The sequence below is a fragment of the Natrix helvetica genome (assembly GCF_964273705.1).
Source record: "Natrix helvetica genome assembly, chromosome: 1".
In the NCBI taxonomy this organism is placed as follows: domain Eukaryota; kingdom Metazoa; phylum Chordata; class Lepidosauria; order Squamata; family Natricidae; genus Natrix; species Natrix helvetica.
The window spans coordinates 282,656,013-282,676,414 of NC_138548.1; the positions used below are offsets into that span (position 1 = coordinate 282,656,013).

Sequence of the window (20,402 nt, forward strand, 5' to 3'; positions counted from 1 at the left end):
TAATTATCTTGTTAAAACTGAATTATGTTCTTGAAATATTGACTTGTCCTCTGAAAACTCTTGCTCCTAATGTCAACATTGTTTAACAGTTTCCAAGTCCATTATTGCCTTCATCTTTAACTCAAAAAAGTACAATCACTTGTAAAAACATTCCTTTAATGTTTACATGATAACATCCATGATCAGCTGTAACTGTTCAACCAGATAATACAGGAGCATCAGTACAGACACAAAACGGTTATATTTACAGAAACAACTGTACAAATTAATTTATTATTTACAACATCTCACAACAGATGTTGACAGACCTAGTCTGTATCATCTCCTTTAAGGAAGACAAGAAAAGCTATCTAGCTTTTAGGGAATCAAAGAAATGATGCTGCAAGGCTTCATCTAGAGTTATTCTGTTGACTGGATCATATTCTAACATCTTGCGAATGAGATCAAAAAGATTCTCATGGTCTTTATCATGACAATGCATAAATTCCTAGGGAAAAGAGAGAAATGCTGACTTTAAAAATTTTTCTTAGGATGTCAGAATTAAATGGAGAAAAAAATTCCACGCTCCCCCCCATTACCTTTAGTGGTTTGCATCGTCTCCTAACATAACGGCCTGCAGAGCTTTGTTCATCCCAGTCCAGTTGGTTTTGATGAAAGTAACATTTCCTATATAAAAAAAGGCTAACTATAACTTGCCAATCTCCATTTTTGGGCCATCAGTATGACTTTGCAGAATACAAATATAATTTATTCATTCATAAACAAATACATAAATGCTTCATTTTCTTTCAGTATTTATAATATCCTTAATACGATCCTATGTAAAATACCACATTAAATTCAATTGAAACTTATACCCAAAGCATACATAAATATCTGTTTTGATTTCAGCCTTGCATATAAGGCAGTAAGAGATGAGCGGCTACTCCTATGTGCTTACAAGAGATGTAGAACTCTACTAAAATTTGAAGTGCATTATTACATTTTTTCAAGTTTCTTCAAAAGAGTTTTTAGCTCAAAAATCACTGCTTTGAATTTAAAGGACTTTCTGAAGTGGCTGAAACAATGATGTCTGAACTTTGAATAATACATTCCATACTCAGCTCTTTTCAAACTCAAAATATTTCAAACACTTATATTTTCTCCCCCTAAGCTCTCCTGTACGCTTCCTTTTTTCAAGCACCTTTCAGTGATCTTTCTTTAATCTTTTTTTCCTGATGCTTGTTTTTAGGGTTGCACATAGGTTTCAGTTACTTTTCTCAACTACCATTAATTTTGCCATAGAAAAAGAGTCACTGATGCTAGCCCTACTTTAATTCACAGCTAGTTATTTTGGTACCCAGCACCCAAAACAATTGCTGTGTATTTTAATTCGGAAATAAAAAATTATTTGTTAAATTCATTTGCCACCTATCTTGCTGTGTTGGCAGCAGTTGGAGTTGTTCTTTTCTAAGCATGAAGTCTTAACATTGAAAAGGAAACTTTGCCCTGCCCAAGGAGGTTTCTAACAATACATCTTAGTATATTATAAAGGAACAGACTAAGAATTCTAACTTTCAGGGGCAGCTTTCTTCAATCTGTTTGGCCGCAACTCACGAATCTTAACTTGGGGTGGTTTAGGAAAAACATTATTTTGGCTGCTCTTGCAATCTTAATTTATTTGAAGCAACAAGTCAGGGATTGGATGTGGCAATAAAATATTCATTCCTACTTAAGTTTTCTTTGCTCATGCAGAGAAAATGAAGCCCAGGAAAATGGGTTGTATCCACAAACATGCAGTTTATTTGCATCAAACCAGACAAAAGAATCGGGGGTTTATGATCCTATGCAAATATTACCAGCATCAGATTTTTATCCCTCCCCCGTGCCAAAAAGTTTTGAACTTTTTTTTTGTAAAAGGCAATTTGAAATAAGCTTACCGTGATTTTTTAATCATGTGAACTGGTAAAGGGCCAAGTATCCTCTCCATCATTGCCAGGTGTTCCTTACTGTCATGTGTCTGCAAAAAACAAAAGCAGCCCAAAGAAATTAAGCATACACCAAAATATAAACATCAACAATCAGAATATCTTTTGCTCATATCAGCAGGTTTCCACAGAAAAAGGACAACTGTTTAGTCTCCAGGATTCTGGAACTTTGAACCATGCAAAAACCTGGAGTGCAGTGTCCTCAAGTGTATGTTTTATAAGTAGACTTTGCTGAATAATTGCTCTGTTTAGAGACCATTTAAAGATACAACGGCTCTGACAGAACCCCCATGATTACATTATCGAAATTCAGGTGTTTCAGACCATAGCAGTGACCTGTGATTACTACTTGTGTGCTTCACAGTCCACTTCCAACAAGAGGTGACAATGAAGAAGACATTACTTACTAATGGAGTTGTGGGTACCAAATGTGGTTGTTAAGCAATTATTGCCTGTATTCAACGTGCACTTTTTTTTAGTGGTATGCATAACATTTTACATTGGATTAGTTTGGAATTCAATGATTGTTTGGTTTTAGTAACTGATTGTTCTGAACTCATTGTAAATGTTCCAACAGTCTTCTGACCATGCCAGAAATACTCAGAAATTGGTTACTTCCAGAATAGTAACCACAGCACCGAAGCACTTAGGTAAGGCTGGAATAATTCAGCCATACTATATTAAAGTAAACAATTTTGCCTCTAAATAGGATTTATTAAATATAAATGCCACCCATCTCAGATGACAGAAAGTTCCGATAAATAATCTTACCCACATTCCATAAGATTTCACATCAAAGAATTAACAAAGCTAAGGAGACTCAATTTTCCATTTAACTCTAGAATTATAACTAAAAAGTTATATGCATACCTGGAAGACAGTGAAACCAAGATAATATTCAATCAAAATGCAGCCTATACTCCAGACATCACAGGGCTGAGACCAACCAAGTGCTGTAACACAATTCACAACATTCTGATTATTTCATGATACTCAAGTTGAAAATAGGAAAGGATAGGAATAGTAACACCATTCATATTATAAATGTATGTATGAAAAGCATTCTTAAATTATTTACAAAAGATTAAACTAATAAATTAGCTTTGATAATTTTTACTAACCAAGTATAACTTCAGGTGCTCTATAATGACGTGTAGAGACTAAAGTGCTGTGATGTTCATTATCATATGTTGCACTACCAAAGTCTACAACTTTAATATCTGTGTTTTTCAGGGTGCGTTCATCTCGCCTCTGTAAAAAAGTTTTAAAAATTAGTTGTATTTCTTCATCTCTCGTAATTTAAATATATTGTGATTCAGCTAATAAACTTCTTAAAGAACTCCATTGCATCATGCAATGATTTTACTAATTGTGGCCTTACTAAATATTTTACACAGGAATCTTATACTAAAAAAATGTTATGGCAGTTGAATACATTGTACAGAATAAAAAATGCATAGGAACAACCTAGAGAGAAATATGTTTTAACACTTACCATTTTACAATTGTACTTTACTATATAATCAGACTCTACAAATAAAATATTTTCAGGTTTTAGATCTGTATGAGTCAACTTATTGTGATGCAAGACTGGAAAAAGAAAAAGAAGCAGGAATTCAATACTTAAATTCCTGTATAGCATTTTAGATATAAATAATTCTTTAATTATTAAATATACTTACAGTTTATTGACTGACAAATCTGAAAAGCCATCTTCCTAATCAGTTCAATAGAAAATGGCAAAAAACTGTTTTCTTTAATAAAATCATAAGTACTGAGTCCCAGCAGTTCAAATACAATGCAGACATGACCATGATGTTCAAACGATTCCAACATTTGTACACAACGACTAGGGAATAAAAACATCATCAAAACAAAGGATTAATAAAACAGTAAATTATTTATTTTTTAAAACATAGTATTAATGTTTCAGTTTATACTTACAATGTACTACTAGGATCCAAGGTATTTAAATGTTCCAATACTTGTATTTCTGAACGAGCTGCTTCTCGATATCGATCAACACTTTTTACAATTTTTATAGCTACATGCATCTTTCTCCTAAGAAATAAAATACTGCAATTTAAGTACAGCCGTTTTCAAGCATGTTAAGAAAAATTCCTCTGTAACTTTTATTATCTGATACTTGATAACTGATAGATGGGATCACATAATTCTAGCATGTCCTGATTCAGAAATATTAAAATACCGTACAACATTTAACAAAAGTATAACTTTAGAACATTCTTTTCTCTTGTATGTAAATAATATTTGAAACCTTTTCAGATATTACAATCTGGTCATTTTGTACATTTCACCATCAAACCCTACCAAAATAATACAAGAATGATTATATATTGATCAAATCAAGATGTTGCACCTCCAAGTCAAGGGTTGGTGGGGGAGAAAGTTTATACTAATTTTGTAATTGTCGGCATTATTTCGCATAATGAACCAAAGAGTCTTGTAAAGCATTTGATCAGTATTTTATGGAAGTTCAGGCAAAGGAAAAGTTAACACTGTCTTCATATCTTCCAACTATGAGACCATATCATATTTTTATTTTTAAAGAAATGTAGCAATTTTCTCTTCAAAAATAGGATGTCAAGAAACAAAGTAGCAACTTTATAGAGTTACTTTTAACATGCTTTTCAACAATCCAAAACAATTCAAAACAATAAAAGCAAAATATGAAACACTAGTAAATATAAATCTTTACACAACAGAATAAACACTTTCCTTACAATCACCAAGACTATAAACATAATCCCATATTGTATTAATATAATCAGTAAAAAGATTCAATGAAGGCGGGTTTGGCTTCATTGGCTGCTGTTTAATAACAGCAAATAAAAAATAAAGAATCCCTAAGCTTGAAAATGCAAAGCTCAACATTTAAAGTTGAATTCAGCATAAATTAACAGAAGCTCCAGTTTTCAGGGGAAGAATATGTCTCTTTTTTCTATTGAAGACTTCACGACTTCATCGGCAATTTCATTGAGACCACAGAGCACACTATAGCAGACTAGAAAGAAACAGTGGGTGGGGCAGTGCCATTCTCTTTCCAATGCCCTTTACTTCTCCAAGCAGCCAGCTGCAAGAAAGGAATGTCTGAAAATAGTCTAGAACCTCAAGTCCCATAGCCTAGACTGCAAGGCATTTATTAAGGTCCCTTAATAAATACCTGACCTCTCATCTTGTTTGCCTTATGCTTTTTTAAACTTTAATTTGTTATTGTGGACTAGTATTCTTGGTTGCATGTATCAACATAATTAAAGTTTTAATAAGACAGTTAAGACTACATGTAGCTTAAAGTTAGCCTAATGTGTTGCTAACACTTTTCTGAGCTATGGTTTGAACTGCAAAAAATGTTGTTATCATGCTTACACCCTCAGTGCAGAAGATGCAGAAAAAATTAAGTTATTATAGTTGGCTACCATATAATTATTTTTGAACTATTTTTCTGAAGTTTGACTTGCTTAAATTAATAGCATGTGCAGAAGGATTTATACCATCATATAAACACATTTCAGTTGGTAATACTTTTGAGAAAACAGGATACATACATGTGATGATCAATGCATTCTACAACTTTCCCAAAGGCGCCTTCTCCTAAAGTAGCAATAACTTCATCTAAAAAAGAAAAAGAAATAAATTCCAGCTGTTATTGAACTAGCTGAATAAAGCTGAACACTATTAAGTCTATCATTATAACATTTACTGTCTGTTTCAGAATGTGTTATTTTTATTGGATAGGTGTCACAAAATAGTTATCTAGCTATCAATCTAACTTTAAGCTTTATTTAATGTTGTGGTTGTCTAAACAGTTTAAGAGTACAGAAAAGAAAAGAAATAGAATACAAAGACAAAACAAAGGATAAAAGAGAGCAATGAAGCTTTCTTAGCCCCGCCCCCACTTCTCATCTAACATACTATTCTAAACAGATGTTTTGCTGACATTTTTTTTAAAAAGTGTTGAAAAATATTCTATACATCTTGCTCTTAGTACGTCTCCACTTTGACAGATCAGGTGACCCTCCTCATCATCCTCTACACTCCTGGATCTTTTCCTTCGATGGCTCTTCTGGAAACGGCACCAAGATCGTCCAGCCAATCAATATATCAGAGTGAATTCAGGGTAGATTACGCAATTCATTCAGCGGGGATATTCAGGCATTCAGTTACGCACCAGGCCACGAACAGTTGGCAGGAGCAATTTCAAATTCAGTCCCCAGAAATTCACAGGGCACAGTTTATGTTACAGAAGAAAAACATGGCAAGGAACAGATTTTCAGATAAATACTTAAAAGTTGCAAGAAAACAGAAACACAACACAATTTTGTCTCTTAAATTTTACATTACCAGAAGATTGAAACTAAGATTACAATCTAAATTACTTCTACTAGTCAAAAACAATTTTTGTCATTTTTATCTTTATAAAACAGGTCTGATCTTCTTGAATTTTTAAAAAATGTATTTCGATTAATATGTATTAACATATTATTCATGCAACTATTTATATTCCATAATTAGACCAGCTAAAGAGAAAAATAATAGTAAAATTTGTAAAATTCAGTCTAATATTCTGGTGATATACATCTGTAAGAACAAAGTCTTGCATCTCAACATTGTTAAATTTGAATGTATGCAATAAAAGTACTTTTATTATTTGTAAAATATGCAGTTCTTGCTAACTGTTGAAATGATTCATTCTCTGATAATAAAATCATCCAATGCTTAATATTTGCTTGAAACTATTTTACAGAAACATGATGAATTCATTACAGACATCGTATTAATAAGCTAATTCCCTTGAAACAGATCCATTTTGAAGAACAAGGAACAAGCTAGTCAGGGTCGCTTCACGATGATGTAAGACTAATTCAAGTAAGGGTAAGACAGCTATTTTTAGAGCTGCAAGACAAAAGGCAACAAAGCAATCTGAGTTTTTCTGTTTGGACAAATTAAGCCAAATGAAAACTCATTCTACCCTTCATTATAGTAGAATCTACATGCATACATACACCATCATACAGAAATAATAAAAATAAAATACAGACTTCATATCAAGTCTTCCAACTATATCCAGAGAATCTAATATTTCTCGAGGTAGCCTAAAAACAATAATATATTTATTATTCTTTTTAAAAGCATACATACCGAATGTGAGCTGTTGTTGGGATGATGTTTCTTATGCTTTCGTTTATGATTCTTTTTCCCACTTCGACCAGAAGATTTGGTATAATGATGGCAATGGCTCTTTTCATAATGTCTGTGATAATGCTTATGGTCATCTACGTCACAGAAGTCATTTCGATATTCCTCAACATATCTTCGGTCATGATGGTCTCTCTCATGTGTGGATGCTTCATCCAAGTAGTTACTAATGAAAATATATTTACATTATTTCCCCATTTCAAAAAAGTAGTTAAAAACAAATAATTTTATAAAGGTGTGCAAAATATTTCCATCCTGACCTTTTTCAAATTCAAAATATTTCTTTCATGTTCGAAACAGCTATTCCATGCTTGAGCATTCAAGCTTAAAATATTTCCAAAGGAATTAGAAGGTCCTGTTTCGAATGTGGAACATCTGTTTCAAACTCAAAACAAATACAATATTTCAATCAGATGAGCTGTTTTGAGTTTGAGATGGCTTGGATTTTAAATGTTCTGCACACCAGTAATATTTTCTATATTCTAATAAACTTCCAAAATACACAATGTTTTATTAGAATTCCTTTTTATTTAAAGTTCAGATGGAAAACATACTATTTATTATAGAAATAAGGGTATTAAGCTGTTTAAGTGGAGAGAATCCAAATGAAAGTTGTTATTACAGCAACTCAAACGTTCAGGGCATTAGTAAGAAAACAGAAAGCAGACATAATTGAAAATTCAATTACAATAATTACTATAATTATAAAAAAGGTCATAATCAATGAACTACCCCATCTGTATATTTGGATTGCTAATGCTGAGCAACACAAGAACTATTTAGATAATTCATCTCATCTGAGGATATTCTAAATCAAGGGTGTTAAACTCACGACGCACAGCCAGATGTGTCATGCACTGGCCACACTTAGTGAAGGGGAAAAAAGTTGTGATGTCATGTGATGACGTGACACTGCGAATTTGACACCCCTATTCTAAATCAATAAACCCATACATAAGGCACATTGAAAACATCTCTGAATTCAGCAAACACAAATGCTAAGGAGAATTTGCCTAGCGCTTCAGAAAAATAGAGTCATGATTTTGGAAACTTAGTGTGCAAAGTTTCTTTCCCAAGTGGCCCTCTCAGTACTCTCTTCATCCTGTTGTGTTCCTTTCACAACCCCATGTCAACAAAATCCTATATAATTCCACTGAAATTGTAGCTTGAGGAGTTGTTGTTTTATTTACAGTAAAATACATAAATATTTTTAATAAACTGATGACTAAGCAGTGGAGTCACTTTTTTAGCCAACAATTCAATTGAAAATAGGACTTTTAAGAAAGAACAGTGGCAATTGGAAGCTCACAACCAAAGGGAACAAGGATGTACAACAGTTTTGTAAGAGAAAAGTACAGTGACCACTATCACTATTCACCATTTGGTCTTCAAAGACCAAACATCACTATTGGGTAAGGAAGTCAGCACTTCAAACTCTTTTTGGATCAAATAATTTCCAAAATAGAGTATACTAAATTATCAACAATAATTAGCATACAGATAAAAAGCCATCAGGGGAGGGAGTGGTATCAGATGTACCAAATGGATCATGTTCCTGAGTCAAAGGAACAAGCTACCCTGTTTCCCTAAAAATAAGAGCTGTCTTGATAATAAGCCCAATCGGGCTTTTGAACACATGCACTAAAATAATTCCTCCCTGAAAATATTGCAACACAGCAGCAGCCATGAGGTACCACGCTCACCACCTCCTGCACCTCCAAAATAATAAGACCTTTCCAAAAATAAGGCCAAGCACTTATTTCGGGCGTCAAAAGAAAATAAGACCGTCTTATTTTCGGGGAAACACGGTAGTTTTCTCAAAATTAACACAACAGAAATGGAAATGGACTGAGAGAGAAAATGTAGACAAAACCTTCTGAGATGTGATATTTCCCATGATGATTTTCCTTATCAGGGAGAAGAAAGTTCCTGGAGAAGAAAGTTCCTAGTTGGAAGATAAGATGTTCCCATGACCTCAGTGATGAATCCCTATGCTCTCTGACTGAGGATATTTGGGGGGGATGGGGGGGGGGTTGATTGTGATTCAATTAGAACAACTGATAGATGTGTTTGTAATGGATGTGGTTGCTAGCTTATCTGATGCAAAACTTTAAAATTTCATATCCCATCTAGATAAGCTGCTCAACAGTGCTGGGGAGGACGTAGTTGTGTCCATACTATACTGGTACCAATCATATTAAGAAATAGCCAAATTTAGGCTGCTTACTTAGGGCTGCCAGGTCAGCATTCTTATAAATGTTAGTTGCCCTCCTATATCCAGAACAAGTTAGATAAGCAATGCTCAGAAGGTTGCTGAATGTGTGAATGAGACTATGTCAGGAGAAGAGATTTAAATTTGTTCAATACCGGGGAATGTTTTGGGAGGAAAGACAGGACTCATCTGAACTGAAATGGAACCAGGCTGCGGGTACACATTACAGATGTAGTGGAGCAGCTTTATGTTGATTCCAGACAGCATCTGATTTGGAAGGGTGTAGGAAATACTGTAAGAAATAGGAACACTGTGGAGTGAACTAATGAGTAGTCAGTTGAAAAATGGACAAAAATGAAAAGAATACGAAAAAGATTTATACCAATATTTGAATACCAAGATGTATCTGCTAGCAGTCCCCAAGCCAAAAACACAGATATAATAGAGAGAAGTTGATCTTAGAACCATATTGGAAATAAACTTAGATTCAATTTTAAGTAGTGGCCATATTCTCAATTGAGATGTAACTGTCTAGAACTAATGTAATTATTACTTTTAGCATATATACAATAGGACACTGCCAGTTGCGTCTAACAGTCACATCTGAATATAAACAAAAACTAATCATGCTGCATAATGGTTACTTAAAATTACAATAATTGATGCTCAACTATATATATATTCCTATATGAAAAAATCAACCAAAATCAGGAAGAGGCCAAAATGGCTTTCTAGTTGTGTTGAGGACATGCAAAAGAAGGCTACCTTCAAAACAGAAAGCCTATCCTAATGGGAATGAAAAGGAGCATAAAACCTGGCTGAAAACATACGATAAGGAATGCAGACAAGAATTTTGAGAAGCACATGGCAAAAACGTAAAGGAGAATAAAAACATCCTTAAACATATTCAAAGCAAAAATAAAAATTAAAAAGGTCAAGAAGCTGGCCACTAAACAATAAAGGTATGAAAGGTACCCTCAAGAATAATACCGTAAAGTGATTACTAACAAAGGATTTGAATGGTGTCATAGCAAAGCAACTCCTAGTCATAAAAAGTTACAATCGTCATACTAACTGAATCTGTGCAAGGGATTCCTGGCCGCATGCTTTTCAAGCAGGAGATGTGAAGCCAGGAAAACCTCCATAGTATAACCAGTTCTGTTGTGAAAGTATAATCCTATTCAAACCTAAAGTAGGGAAATTCCTGGCATCAGAACCATGAAGCAAGCCATGGTCAATCAATTTTGTGTTTGTTTATTTTAGAAATGTATACTATTTCTCAACTCTACAGTTAAGTATGCAAAGTGTACAATTAAAACCAATAATTCAATACAATTAAACAGCACCAAAATATGAGATCATTAAATGATGCAAAGCAGCACTATAGCCCAAAGTTTGATTTTCCTGGTGCTGTGACAGTTCCTAAATCTTACTGGATAACATTGCTTAATTGATGGCACATGCAACATGCCAACTCTGCCCAATTGTACAGGCAAGATGGAAGCAAATGGAAGACATACAGTCCTTTAAATAAGGTTTATAGGACACTTATATAATTATTTATATAATTATCCTGTACCATATTTATAAATAGAAAATTATAGTTAAGTACCTGTCTGCAGTTTTAAGTGATTTGTAGCGTCTGTAATTTCTTTCACTACTATGAGACCTCTTCCTATGTTTTTGGCTATTTGTAGTTTTTTCTTCTCCTCTGTCATCTTCTTCATAACAAGAAACTTGTTTTGAGTGTTTCATCTTTTAAAAGAAATGTATCAAGATAAAAGTATTACATGCTAGTTTAATGAAAATTAAAGCACAATCTGAAATATTAAGTCAAAATGGACTTCGATTATTTCAATAGGAGTTGATTTTATTTGAATATGGCAAATGAAAGTAAGGTTATATTCTAATTTCTATTGTGGAAAGAAACCTCATTAGACAGTGAGACTTATTTCAGAGTTACTAAAACAAAGAATACTTTACAAAAATATTTAAATCTGCAAATATAGAATCATTTATTTAAAAGCAAGATAATTTCTGCCCACTTATTGTATTCCCTTCCATTTCTCATCACTCAAATCCAATATGCTATCTATCAAGGCAAAGAAACGAAATAAATATTAAAAACATTTTAGGTTACAATTGTCTTAGGGGTGGAAACTTACTCCCTTCAAATCCTTTTCTCTACAAGTTGTAGCATGGAGGGAGGGGGGAAGCAAGGAATTTATGTGGGCAATCTCTCTTTGCTTGACCTTTCTTCCCTGCCCACTGAGGATTAGAAAAACTGGAGAGAAAGACATTTCAAGAGTAAGATATCTGTTGTTCTACACATTGAAAGCAAATATGATCACACTGGCAATGAGACAGGGTATATAGTAAGCTGTATGTATAGCACATCCATGGCTCCCAGCCCTGAACTATAAGCATGACCACACTGCTTTTGATGCATATAAGACATTTAAACAGGGAACTCTGGGATTCCAAAGAGTGGGGGAGTGATTAAAAGGCATAGCAAAACCAAAGGGGAAATGTTTAGGCAAAGGAGAGACTGTTTACAGAAGTACTTACTTCTTTTTTCTCCCTCTTCCTTGCAAAGAGCAGGGATTGGAGAAAAGGGATTGCAAGACAGATGCTCCCAGTGTGATCTTATTTCTTTCAATGTGTAGAAGAACAATCAGTTTACTAGTTCAGGGGTTACTAAATTTTGAATTAAGAACATGCAATGTAAAAATGAGTGACCCCATGGCTCAGTCCGTTCTATAAACATCTCTGAGAATGCTTACAATCCCTTAGTTTACATTTGCTTTTTCCAAGTCACATAAATTCCAGGTTTATTCAGATAAACAATTTTAGAGGCTGATTGCATTCTTGTTCTCTCCTAAATAAAAACAACCTTCAGGATTACTAATACAATTTAACTTTATAATTTACCATCACTATTTAGATCTCTAGAGAATTCTACACATTTCATGAGTTGTTTCTCTGTGTCATATAATATACCTGGGTAAATGCATAATTTGAATTTATTTAGTCATGTTTATGTAGTGTATATTGGAGGTGTGACCCTTTGAGAGCTGAACAAAATGTCATTTTAATGTATACCGATTAGTGTACATTCAAAGTGATAATAAAATTATTCTAAGCCTAACACTTCCAAAATGTCCAGGATGGAAAACTAGCAATAGCAATAGCACTTACTTATATACCGCTTTGCAGTCCTCCCTAAGTGTCAGCTTATGGCCCCCAACAATTTGGGTCCTCATTTTACCCACCTTGGAAGGATGGAAGGCTGAGTCAACCTTAAGCCTGGTGAGATTTGAATTGCTAAATTACGGGAAGCCAGCAGTCAGCAGAAGTAGCCTGCAATACTGCATTCTAAACACTTTGCCACTGTGGCTCAACTAGTACCATAGGTTATGCCTTTAGGTTACATATCTAATAGGCATGAAAGAGGCTAATAGCATTCAAAGAATGTTAAGCTATGATTTATGAATAAACCATGATGGCTGTGTTTGTAGAACATGCTAAATCAACAGGAACCATAGCCCATTAAGGTTTGCTGTAATGGGTAATCTCACTGAAAATCAATGTTGTCTGGTCCTACTGTGTCTCATTACCTTTTGTTGAAGCGCATGTTCCAGCTTAAATTGGGAAAGAGAGGGGCAACAGGCATTCCTGACAATGCAATGCAACAAACAATAATAGTATATTAAGACAGTGGCTTCTCAGCATTAAATGCAACGATGCTCATTTTTAAACTGACTTTCGATTACCATCTTTTTTGGTGATCTGTTTTATTGGCAATTAGTGAAGTCCTAATGCAAAAGAGGGGTGTATCTATCTCGATATTACACTTATTCGGCTGTGATTGTTCGATGCTGAAAGATACTTTTTTTTAATACAGTCAAAAATCCGACTACCTCGCCTCCACAACTAACAGAGGTGCCGTACATACTTGCACACCCCCAGTCCTACATTGAGCCCGCTGGCATCTCCAGATAAGCCTGGAAAAACGGATTTCTCTACTCATGGGATGGCTGCAGAGGCGCAATGTGGATCATACCGATATATCAAGTCTAATTGTATATATTTAAATGTAAGTCACATCGTTTGCTTTTTATTCTTTTAGCGTAAAACTGCAATAGCGAACCTCAGGAAAAGTGTTGGGGGTGGGGAAACCTCTTTTGCTTGTGTGCAAGTACCTCAGGGGAGGGGGAAAATATTTTTTGACATTATAGCAACTTTTATCGTCGATTTGCTTTCCTTCTCATTCCCCCAAACGGAGCTCCGAGGTCCGTCCCCCCGCCCACCCCAAACCGTGGAAGCGTCCCAAAGACACTTCGCTTCACACCTACCTTTTTCCCCCTTCACAAAGGTGACCTTCCCGGTCGCTTCCCGGCTACGAGCAGGTAGGAAGACGACGGTTTTGGCCGTTATCAAGTAGCCAAGCAAACAAAATGGCAGCTTCCTTCCTCCCCTCCCACCTCCGGAATGACGTCACACTTCTGAGGGCTGGAAGAAGGCTGCCGCTTTCACGGCAGGATTCCTTTATAGATCGGCCGCGGCGGTCAGAGTCTTCCTTTCTTTTAACTTTTGAGTTCCGTGGCGAGGAGGGCTGCTTGCCCCAACTTTTAGACCGGGAACTTTTAGAGCAGAACTTCGGAATATGCGACGGTGGGGAGGGGTAGCAGCGCTTTTGTCACCACAGCCTGAAAGTGGAGGGAAGAAAGGCAGAAAATGAGCGTGGGTCCGGGTGGAATTGTGTCTACATCAAGGGTATCCAAACTTGGCCTCTTGTGATTTCGACCTCCAAGAATTCGCCAATGTTGAAATATTTCTTTATATTCCAACTTTTATTTTTTATAAATAATTATTCCAGGAGGCGGCGAACACGCGTTGTGCTCCTTCAGGCGTTTCTAAATCTATTTCTCCCGGGATCTTGAATTGGGTGTTTACATCAGTGCTTCTGCAGCCAAGAAAAAGGATCATCGGCCTTCTCCGTGGAAACGGGGGCAAAAAGTGGGTCGGGGGCAGCAGCACGGTCTTCCATAGAGCTGCGCGTCTAACTTGTCACGTTAAAAACGGCTTAAAGATAGCAACAAGGTTTCATTTATTTAAAAAAAAAACCCCACAATAAATCGTTCCAAAGTATCCACTTGGGCAGCCACCTGTCTGAAATGGTATAGGGTCTCCTGCTGGAGAGGGAGGGGGTTGGACTAAAAGACCTCCAAGGTCCCTTCCAGCCTTATTCTGATTGATTTCCACTGCGAGGCAGTCGCAGGCCAGTGGCCTTCAGACCCCGCCCCTCCTTGTACTGTACTGGAATCCCTAGAAGCATTTTAGAAGATGAGGATGTAATCCTCGCTCCGCACTACAGAGGAACCTGGATTACAAAGAAGTATTAGGTTGAGAGTTTAATTTATTGCTTTTAAATTGGCAAAAGAAATGACGTGGCGTCTCCTGCTTGAGCGGGAGGGTTGGACTAGATGACCTACAAGGTCCCTTCCAACTCTTACTCTGTAAAACTAGGCTACTCTGAGAGATGTTAAAAAGTTCTCAAGACTGCCTGGAATCCGAACTAAACTGTATCGTGCATTATAGCTCTCGCTGTTGCTTCAGAAGAACACTGCTTTCCCTCAGAGCCAAGCCTAAAAAAAACCGGAGAGCTTACCGTATAATAATTTCTCTCTCCAAAGTTTACATTTTAAGAGAAAAAGAAAAACGCGCGTCTTTCCCTCCGTGGTCCACGTCCTCTGACTTCTCCAGAGCAGGGCAGTGTAGAAACGGAGGCTCCGCCCACATATTGCCCGAAGGAGGGAGGGGTTGGCTACGGAGATTATGACGTCGGAAACAGCGATTGGTTAATTTTTGTGCCTTGCCACAAATAGTTCTCTGTGGCGCGTGTTTGGGTTGATGTTTTTGTTATGTTCAGGGGTGGTGGCAACGTCGCTCTGCTGCGTGTAGTTGTGAAATAAAATATTTGTAGGTGTGATTATTTCCAGGGTTCCCGGAACGCTGGAAAGATGGGTGCCGCTTTGCCACCAGCGTAACTGGGAAAGGGGCTTTTTAAAATACCTTGTAGAGTCCTTTTGTGGATTGAAAACGCGGAGACATGTGGACGGGTAGCATGCCATAACGTACTTTCTGCATAGGAACTGCAGTACTTTACTTAAAAGCATTCTTTTAACTTTATAAAAAATAAGGGAAAAGAAAGGAGAGCTATGCAGAAGCAGATTTTTTTAGGGTAAAACATGAAGTTCTTTACAGTAATCTCCAAAATGTTCCAATTGTATTGAGAAAAATAAAACGAGGCCAAGAAATTAAAAGAATTTTGTTTTTTTCCTGAATGCTCAAATGAAGGTGGATCTGGCTTGTGTGCCAGCAGAATCGCTGATGCAATAATTGATCTTAGATGCTGGAAATTCTGTAGCTTTTGATCTTGAGAGACATTAAAATTCACATTGAAGCCATGTAAAAAGTGCAGTTCAGACTTCAATGGCTTCATACAGATTGTTTCTGAATTTCCTTATGGAATCGGTTATATCTTTAATGTTATATGAAGTCAGTTATATATCTTTTCGTTTTGTCCCAGAGGGAAAGGAGGGAGGCCCCAGAAGTGATAGCCTTGCCATGGAAGGACCTTCAAGTAGTTAAACCGGATTGCTGAAATACATTTTCTTCTTTGGGAATAAAAAGACAGATGCTCTCAGAGGCATATCTGGTATTTCACATGTCAACTATGACAGCAATCAGCCAGGATTCAGGAATCAGCTTCCTCTGCTGAGGAAACATCCCAAAGTCTCTCAAGGCACTTCATACAAGAACTTCCAAGTATTATATCCCATCTTTAAAAAATCATTTTATTGATTTCATATATATGAAGAGGATGAGAAAAAGCATGAACTACTAGAGTAAAACAGTAAAACACTAATAGTGCCTTATATTAGCTTTAGCTGATCGACCAGATGCATTCTTAGGTGGGGGACAGAACCCTGACAGTCATATGTTGATTGTCTCAAAACTAGATTATTTAAATACATTCATTATGGGTCAGTCCTTGAAGTCAGGCCAGCAATTGTCGGTGGCCCTGAATGTGGCAGCACAAGTGGTAAGTGGTATGTGTTTAAGATCCTTCATTATTCCTTTATTGAAGTAGTTGCACTGAGTACCTTCTGAATCCAATCCACTATAGCCACGAAGGAACAGCAAGCTTTAAAAATAGCTTAATCCCAAACTATATATGTATATGACTGCTTCCTGCCTTACAGTTCACTCTACTGTCATCAGGGAAGTACAAATTGTGCATTCTGCCTCCGATGCATTGAAGATTAATTTTGCATTTTCTGAAGAGAGAACATGTTAGACAACAAATTATGACTGAAAGTGAAGCAAATCATTTTCTTTTTACAATTTGGGAAAGAGCTAAGACATGGTTTCTTATCCTTTGAATATCTTTGGGTTTTAATGTTAAGTTTTCAGTATTTTATTTTTGTTGCTTTTAATAATTATGGGTATTTTTGTAAGCCTTGCAGACAGGCCAGTAAAATGCCGAACATGTAAAGCTTTAAGTTAATGCAGCACTGTAATACATAAATAATTTATTTTAAATGTATTAATATCTAATTCAGATAAGCATTCAAGTCCTGGGCATATGTCTAACCCTGAAAGATCATGTTGTGGGATTTTCCTCCTGTCTTCCTTGGATAGTAATACAGCCCTGGATATGTCCATATCTAGATCCCACAAGACCATACTAGAGCCTTACCAAATTGGCTTCCAACTACATGTGGACAAACAGTGGTCCAGACAGAGTGGAATAAGTTTTGAAAATGACCCCACCCTTGTTTGAGGTGGTAGCCCAGCATATGTGTATGATAATAAGTATGGAATAGACTACTTACAGACCATAGGAAGCCTCAAGATATTAAGGGTTTCAAAACCACATGACTAAATTTAGGTCATAGAATTCCAAGTAACGTAAGCACATTTTTCTGCCATAATCCATAAACTAATTGAATGTAAACACAGGCTTCGGCTTTATATCATCTGCTTCCCAAATCTGCCTCGTCCTTTTAAAAAGTGCCTGGAAATCCAAGCTAATTTACTTTGGATGGCATATATCACAGTATTTATTATCCCTTCAAATCAAGTACATTCTCCCTCATCAAAACATGACCTGATCCCAGAGAAGGACAAATGTATATTTTCCCTGGCATGTGCCCTTTCATTTCAAAGAGTGTTTAATTAAACAGCAAATCAAACTATGTTATATATTGTAATGAGCAGTTCAGGTTAATATTTTTGGTTTAATTTTTACACTCCAGTCTTCAGAAGTCCTTAAGTTTTATTTTGTAACTATGAATGGGAATTTATTTATTATCTTCCCATATTCCTCTGGACTTGGTTGAATTAAGTTTTAATAAAATACTTTATTCTGTATTTATTAGACAGCATACATTTTGCATCAGAAAGCTTGGATTGTTTATTTTTCTTTTACTGGCACATTAAGAAAATATGAAGGTATGTTGTTCCTTTTATGATTTGGTCTTCATGTTAATGGTTTGTAATAATATTGTAATATATAACAATAGATCCACTGGTAAAAGTTTCATGTTACCTTGAATTATATTAAATCTTTTAATAAGACTTTGTATTATGTTATAAATTGTTTTATCTGAATTTCAATTCCAAGGGAATTATGGGTCCCAGAGTTTGAACACATTATGTAAATTAGACTACTTGAGGTTCATTGTTTCAAAATATATTGCCCTATGATACTGTTTGGAAACTGTTTCACCCAGTTAAATGTTACATACATAAACGTTTTAGTGGCATATAGATGATAAAATGATGGTAATGTTATCGCAGTTTAAATGTATATATTTTTCTGATCAGCAGGTGGCAATAGTGGTATTGACATTCTGTAAGACTTTGAATACTTAGAAAGGTGGTTGTGATAAAGCAATGCAGTTTAATTATAAAGATGTATCTCCTGCATTGATATTATTTTTAAATATTATTTCCTCGGTAAATAAAATCTGAGAGCAGATGTGAAACGATAGAGCACACTGCCCATGGAGTATTGGACTTTCTTTCACTGGAAATAAAGGAATCTGGATGCCATTTGTTGGGTACCTTGTACTTATGGCCGTGATGGCAAATGGCAAACCTATGGCACAGGTGGCACACGGAGCCATATTTGCTGGCACGGAGGCCCTTGGAAACGAACTTCCGGTTAGCCCATTGGGCCTGTTTTTCACCTTCCCTAGGCTCTGGAGGCTTTTCTGAAGCCTAGGGAGGGTAAAAGCCACCTCTCCCAGCCCCCCGAAAGGCCAAAAATCAGCTGGCCGGCACATTTTCACTCTCCCCAGGCTTTAGGAAAGCCTCGAGCCTGGGGAGGGTGAAAATCCCCCCCCTCATGCAGGGGGTCACTTGCGCATGCACAGTTGGGGGTTGCTTATGCATGCACAGGTGGGGTTGCTCGCACATGCGCAGGTGCGTGGGCACGCACACACACAGTTTTGGTACACCTTTAGAAAAAGTTTAGCCATCACTGATTTATGGGATTCCTGCATACGGCAGGAGTTGGTTCAGATTAATTCCAAGGCTCTTTCAACCCTGTGACTTTGTGGGCATTATAGTTATTTATAAAATATATTTGCTACCTATCTCATGTTGAAGCTATTTTGGGTGGCTTACAGTATTAAAAGCATTAAAACTGTATGGTAAATATCCCTAAGATGATAAAAAGGGAAATTAAAAATAGAATTATAATTAAAAGATGGTGAAGGAGGGAGTAGGATGCATGGGGGTGAGATGGGGTGGGGAGGTGGGATTACCTCTTAATTCATCAACCATGGCCGGTGTGCTCCCCCATTGGGGCCCTAAGCCATGTGCCAGAGCCAAGTCTTCAGGCCCTTACGGAAGATCAGAAGGATGGGAGCAGGTCCAGGAATAAGGTGTTCCAAAGGGCAGGAGTCACAGCAGAGAAGGCCCTTCTCCTGGACCCTGCCAGCTGAAATTCCTTGATTGATGGGACATGCAGCATGCCACCCCAGCCAGCGTGGGTGTAACAGGCCAGTCCCATCTGGTAACATGGTTATATTGTAGGATCCTATCTTCTTCACAGCCTCTATTTTCACATCAGGTCAAAATGCAACCATAGAGTCTTAAAAAAAAACTTCGTTTGAAGTAGCATCTCTTCCTGTATACTACTATTCAAGCTATAAGATCACTAGTAGAAGCCTTGCTTCAAATGTCTCCCAAGTGGGGATTCAGCACCTGTCCCCTCCAGAACTTCCCTTTCAATAGTAGCTCCTCAGTTTTGGAATAATCTGACCACTAAGAGTCTCTATAACATTTGCAGTGCAATAAAAGATTTCAGAGTGATGCTCGCTGGTTTCATAATGGTGGGCATGACTGGTTATAAAAGATCTGCCTTTGTAATGTGTATCACGAGCATTGCATACATGTACAGGAGGTCCTTGTTTAATGACACTAATTTGGGTCAGAAACTGTCATTAAGCAATGTGGTCATAAATGTGGTCATAAATTGATAAATTGACTGTACCACTTACCGATGGTATTTCTGGTAATCATGGTTGTCATGGTTAAATGAGGACTGCATAGGTTGTTAAGCGAGGACCTCACAAGATGCTGACTTCTGATGTTCTAACTGCTTCCCCATTGATGTTGCTTGTGGGAAGCTAGCAAGGAAAGCCACAATTTTTTTGTGTGTTTTTAATCTCACTTTTATTACTTTATATGTAGCTCAAGCTGGCGAACATACCTACTATTCCTTCCTCTTCCTGTTTTCTCCACAATAACTCTGTGAGTTGGGATGGGCTAAGAGAGAGTGACTAACCTGGCTTCTAGGTCATTACCTTAACCACTATACTAAACTGGTGCAAATCACAATCATGAGAATTTGGCATGCTGCAAGAGCTACTCCTTCAGCACTGTTGTAAGTTTGAATGGTCACTCTGGTCACTAAACAAGTAGTAGTT

At 36.6% G+C, this 20,402-nt stretch overlaps 1 protein-coding gene across 3 annotated transcripts; it reads right to left on the reverse strand.

Annotated features, from left to right (window-relative positions):
• Nucleotides 1-139: 139 nt before the first annotated feature.
• On the reverse strand, nt 140-14,080 carry LOC309384494 (dual specificity protein kinase CLK4-like). 3 transcript variants are annotated; one of them, XM_081938126.1, is made up of 14 exons: nt 13,752-14,080; nt 11,965-12,048; nt 11,009-11,151; nt 7,128-7,350; nt 5,961-6,051; nt 5,534-5,600; nt 3,912-4,028; nt 3,650-3,816; nt 3,463-3,557; nt 3,089-3,218; nt 2,838-2,920; nt 1,920-1,999; nt 579-666; nt 140-487 (listed from the first exon to the last, which is right to left on the reverse strand). In XM_081938126.1, the coding sequence occupies exons 3-14, from the start codon at nt 11,149-11,151 to the stop codon at nt 347-349; spliced, it is 1,425 nt and encodes a 474-aa protein (XP_081794252.1). In that variant the 5' UTR covers nt 11,965-12,048; nt 13,752-14,080; the 3' UTR covers nt 140-346. The 3 variants fall into 3 exon arrangements, with proteins under 3 accessions (XP_081794252.1, XP_081794251.1, XP_081794250.1); XM_081938125.1 differs by lacking the exon at nt 11,965-12,048 and adding an exon at nt 13,014-13,071; XM_081938124.1 differs by lacking the exon at nt 11,965-12,048 and having other exon boundaries at nt 13,752-14,077.
• Between the last annotated feature and the right edge of the window lie 6,322 nt (nt 14,081-20,402).

Coding starts and splice junctions, on each gene's coding strand:
- LOC309384494 (XM_081938126.1), bottom strand. CDS start 11,151: ATGAAACACTCAAAACAAGTTTCTTGTTATGAAGAAGATGACAGAGGA. Junction 7,351..11,008: donor TCACTTAAAACTGCAGACAG/GTACTTAACTAT, acceptor TATTTTCATTAG/TAACTACTTGGATGAAGCAT. Junction 2,921..3,088: donor AGCACCTGAAGTTATACTTG/GTTAGTAAAAAT, acceptor ATTGTGTTACAG/CACTTGGTTGGTCTCAGCCC.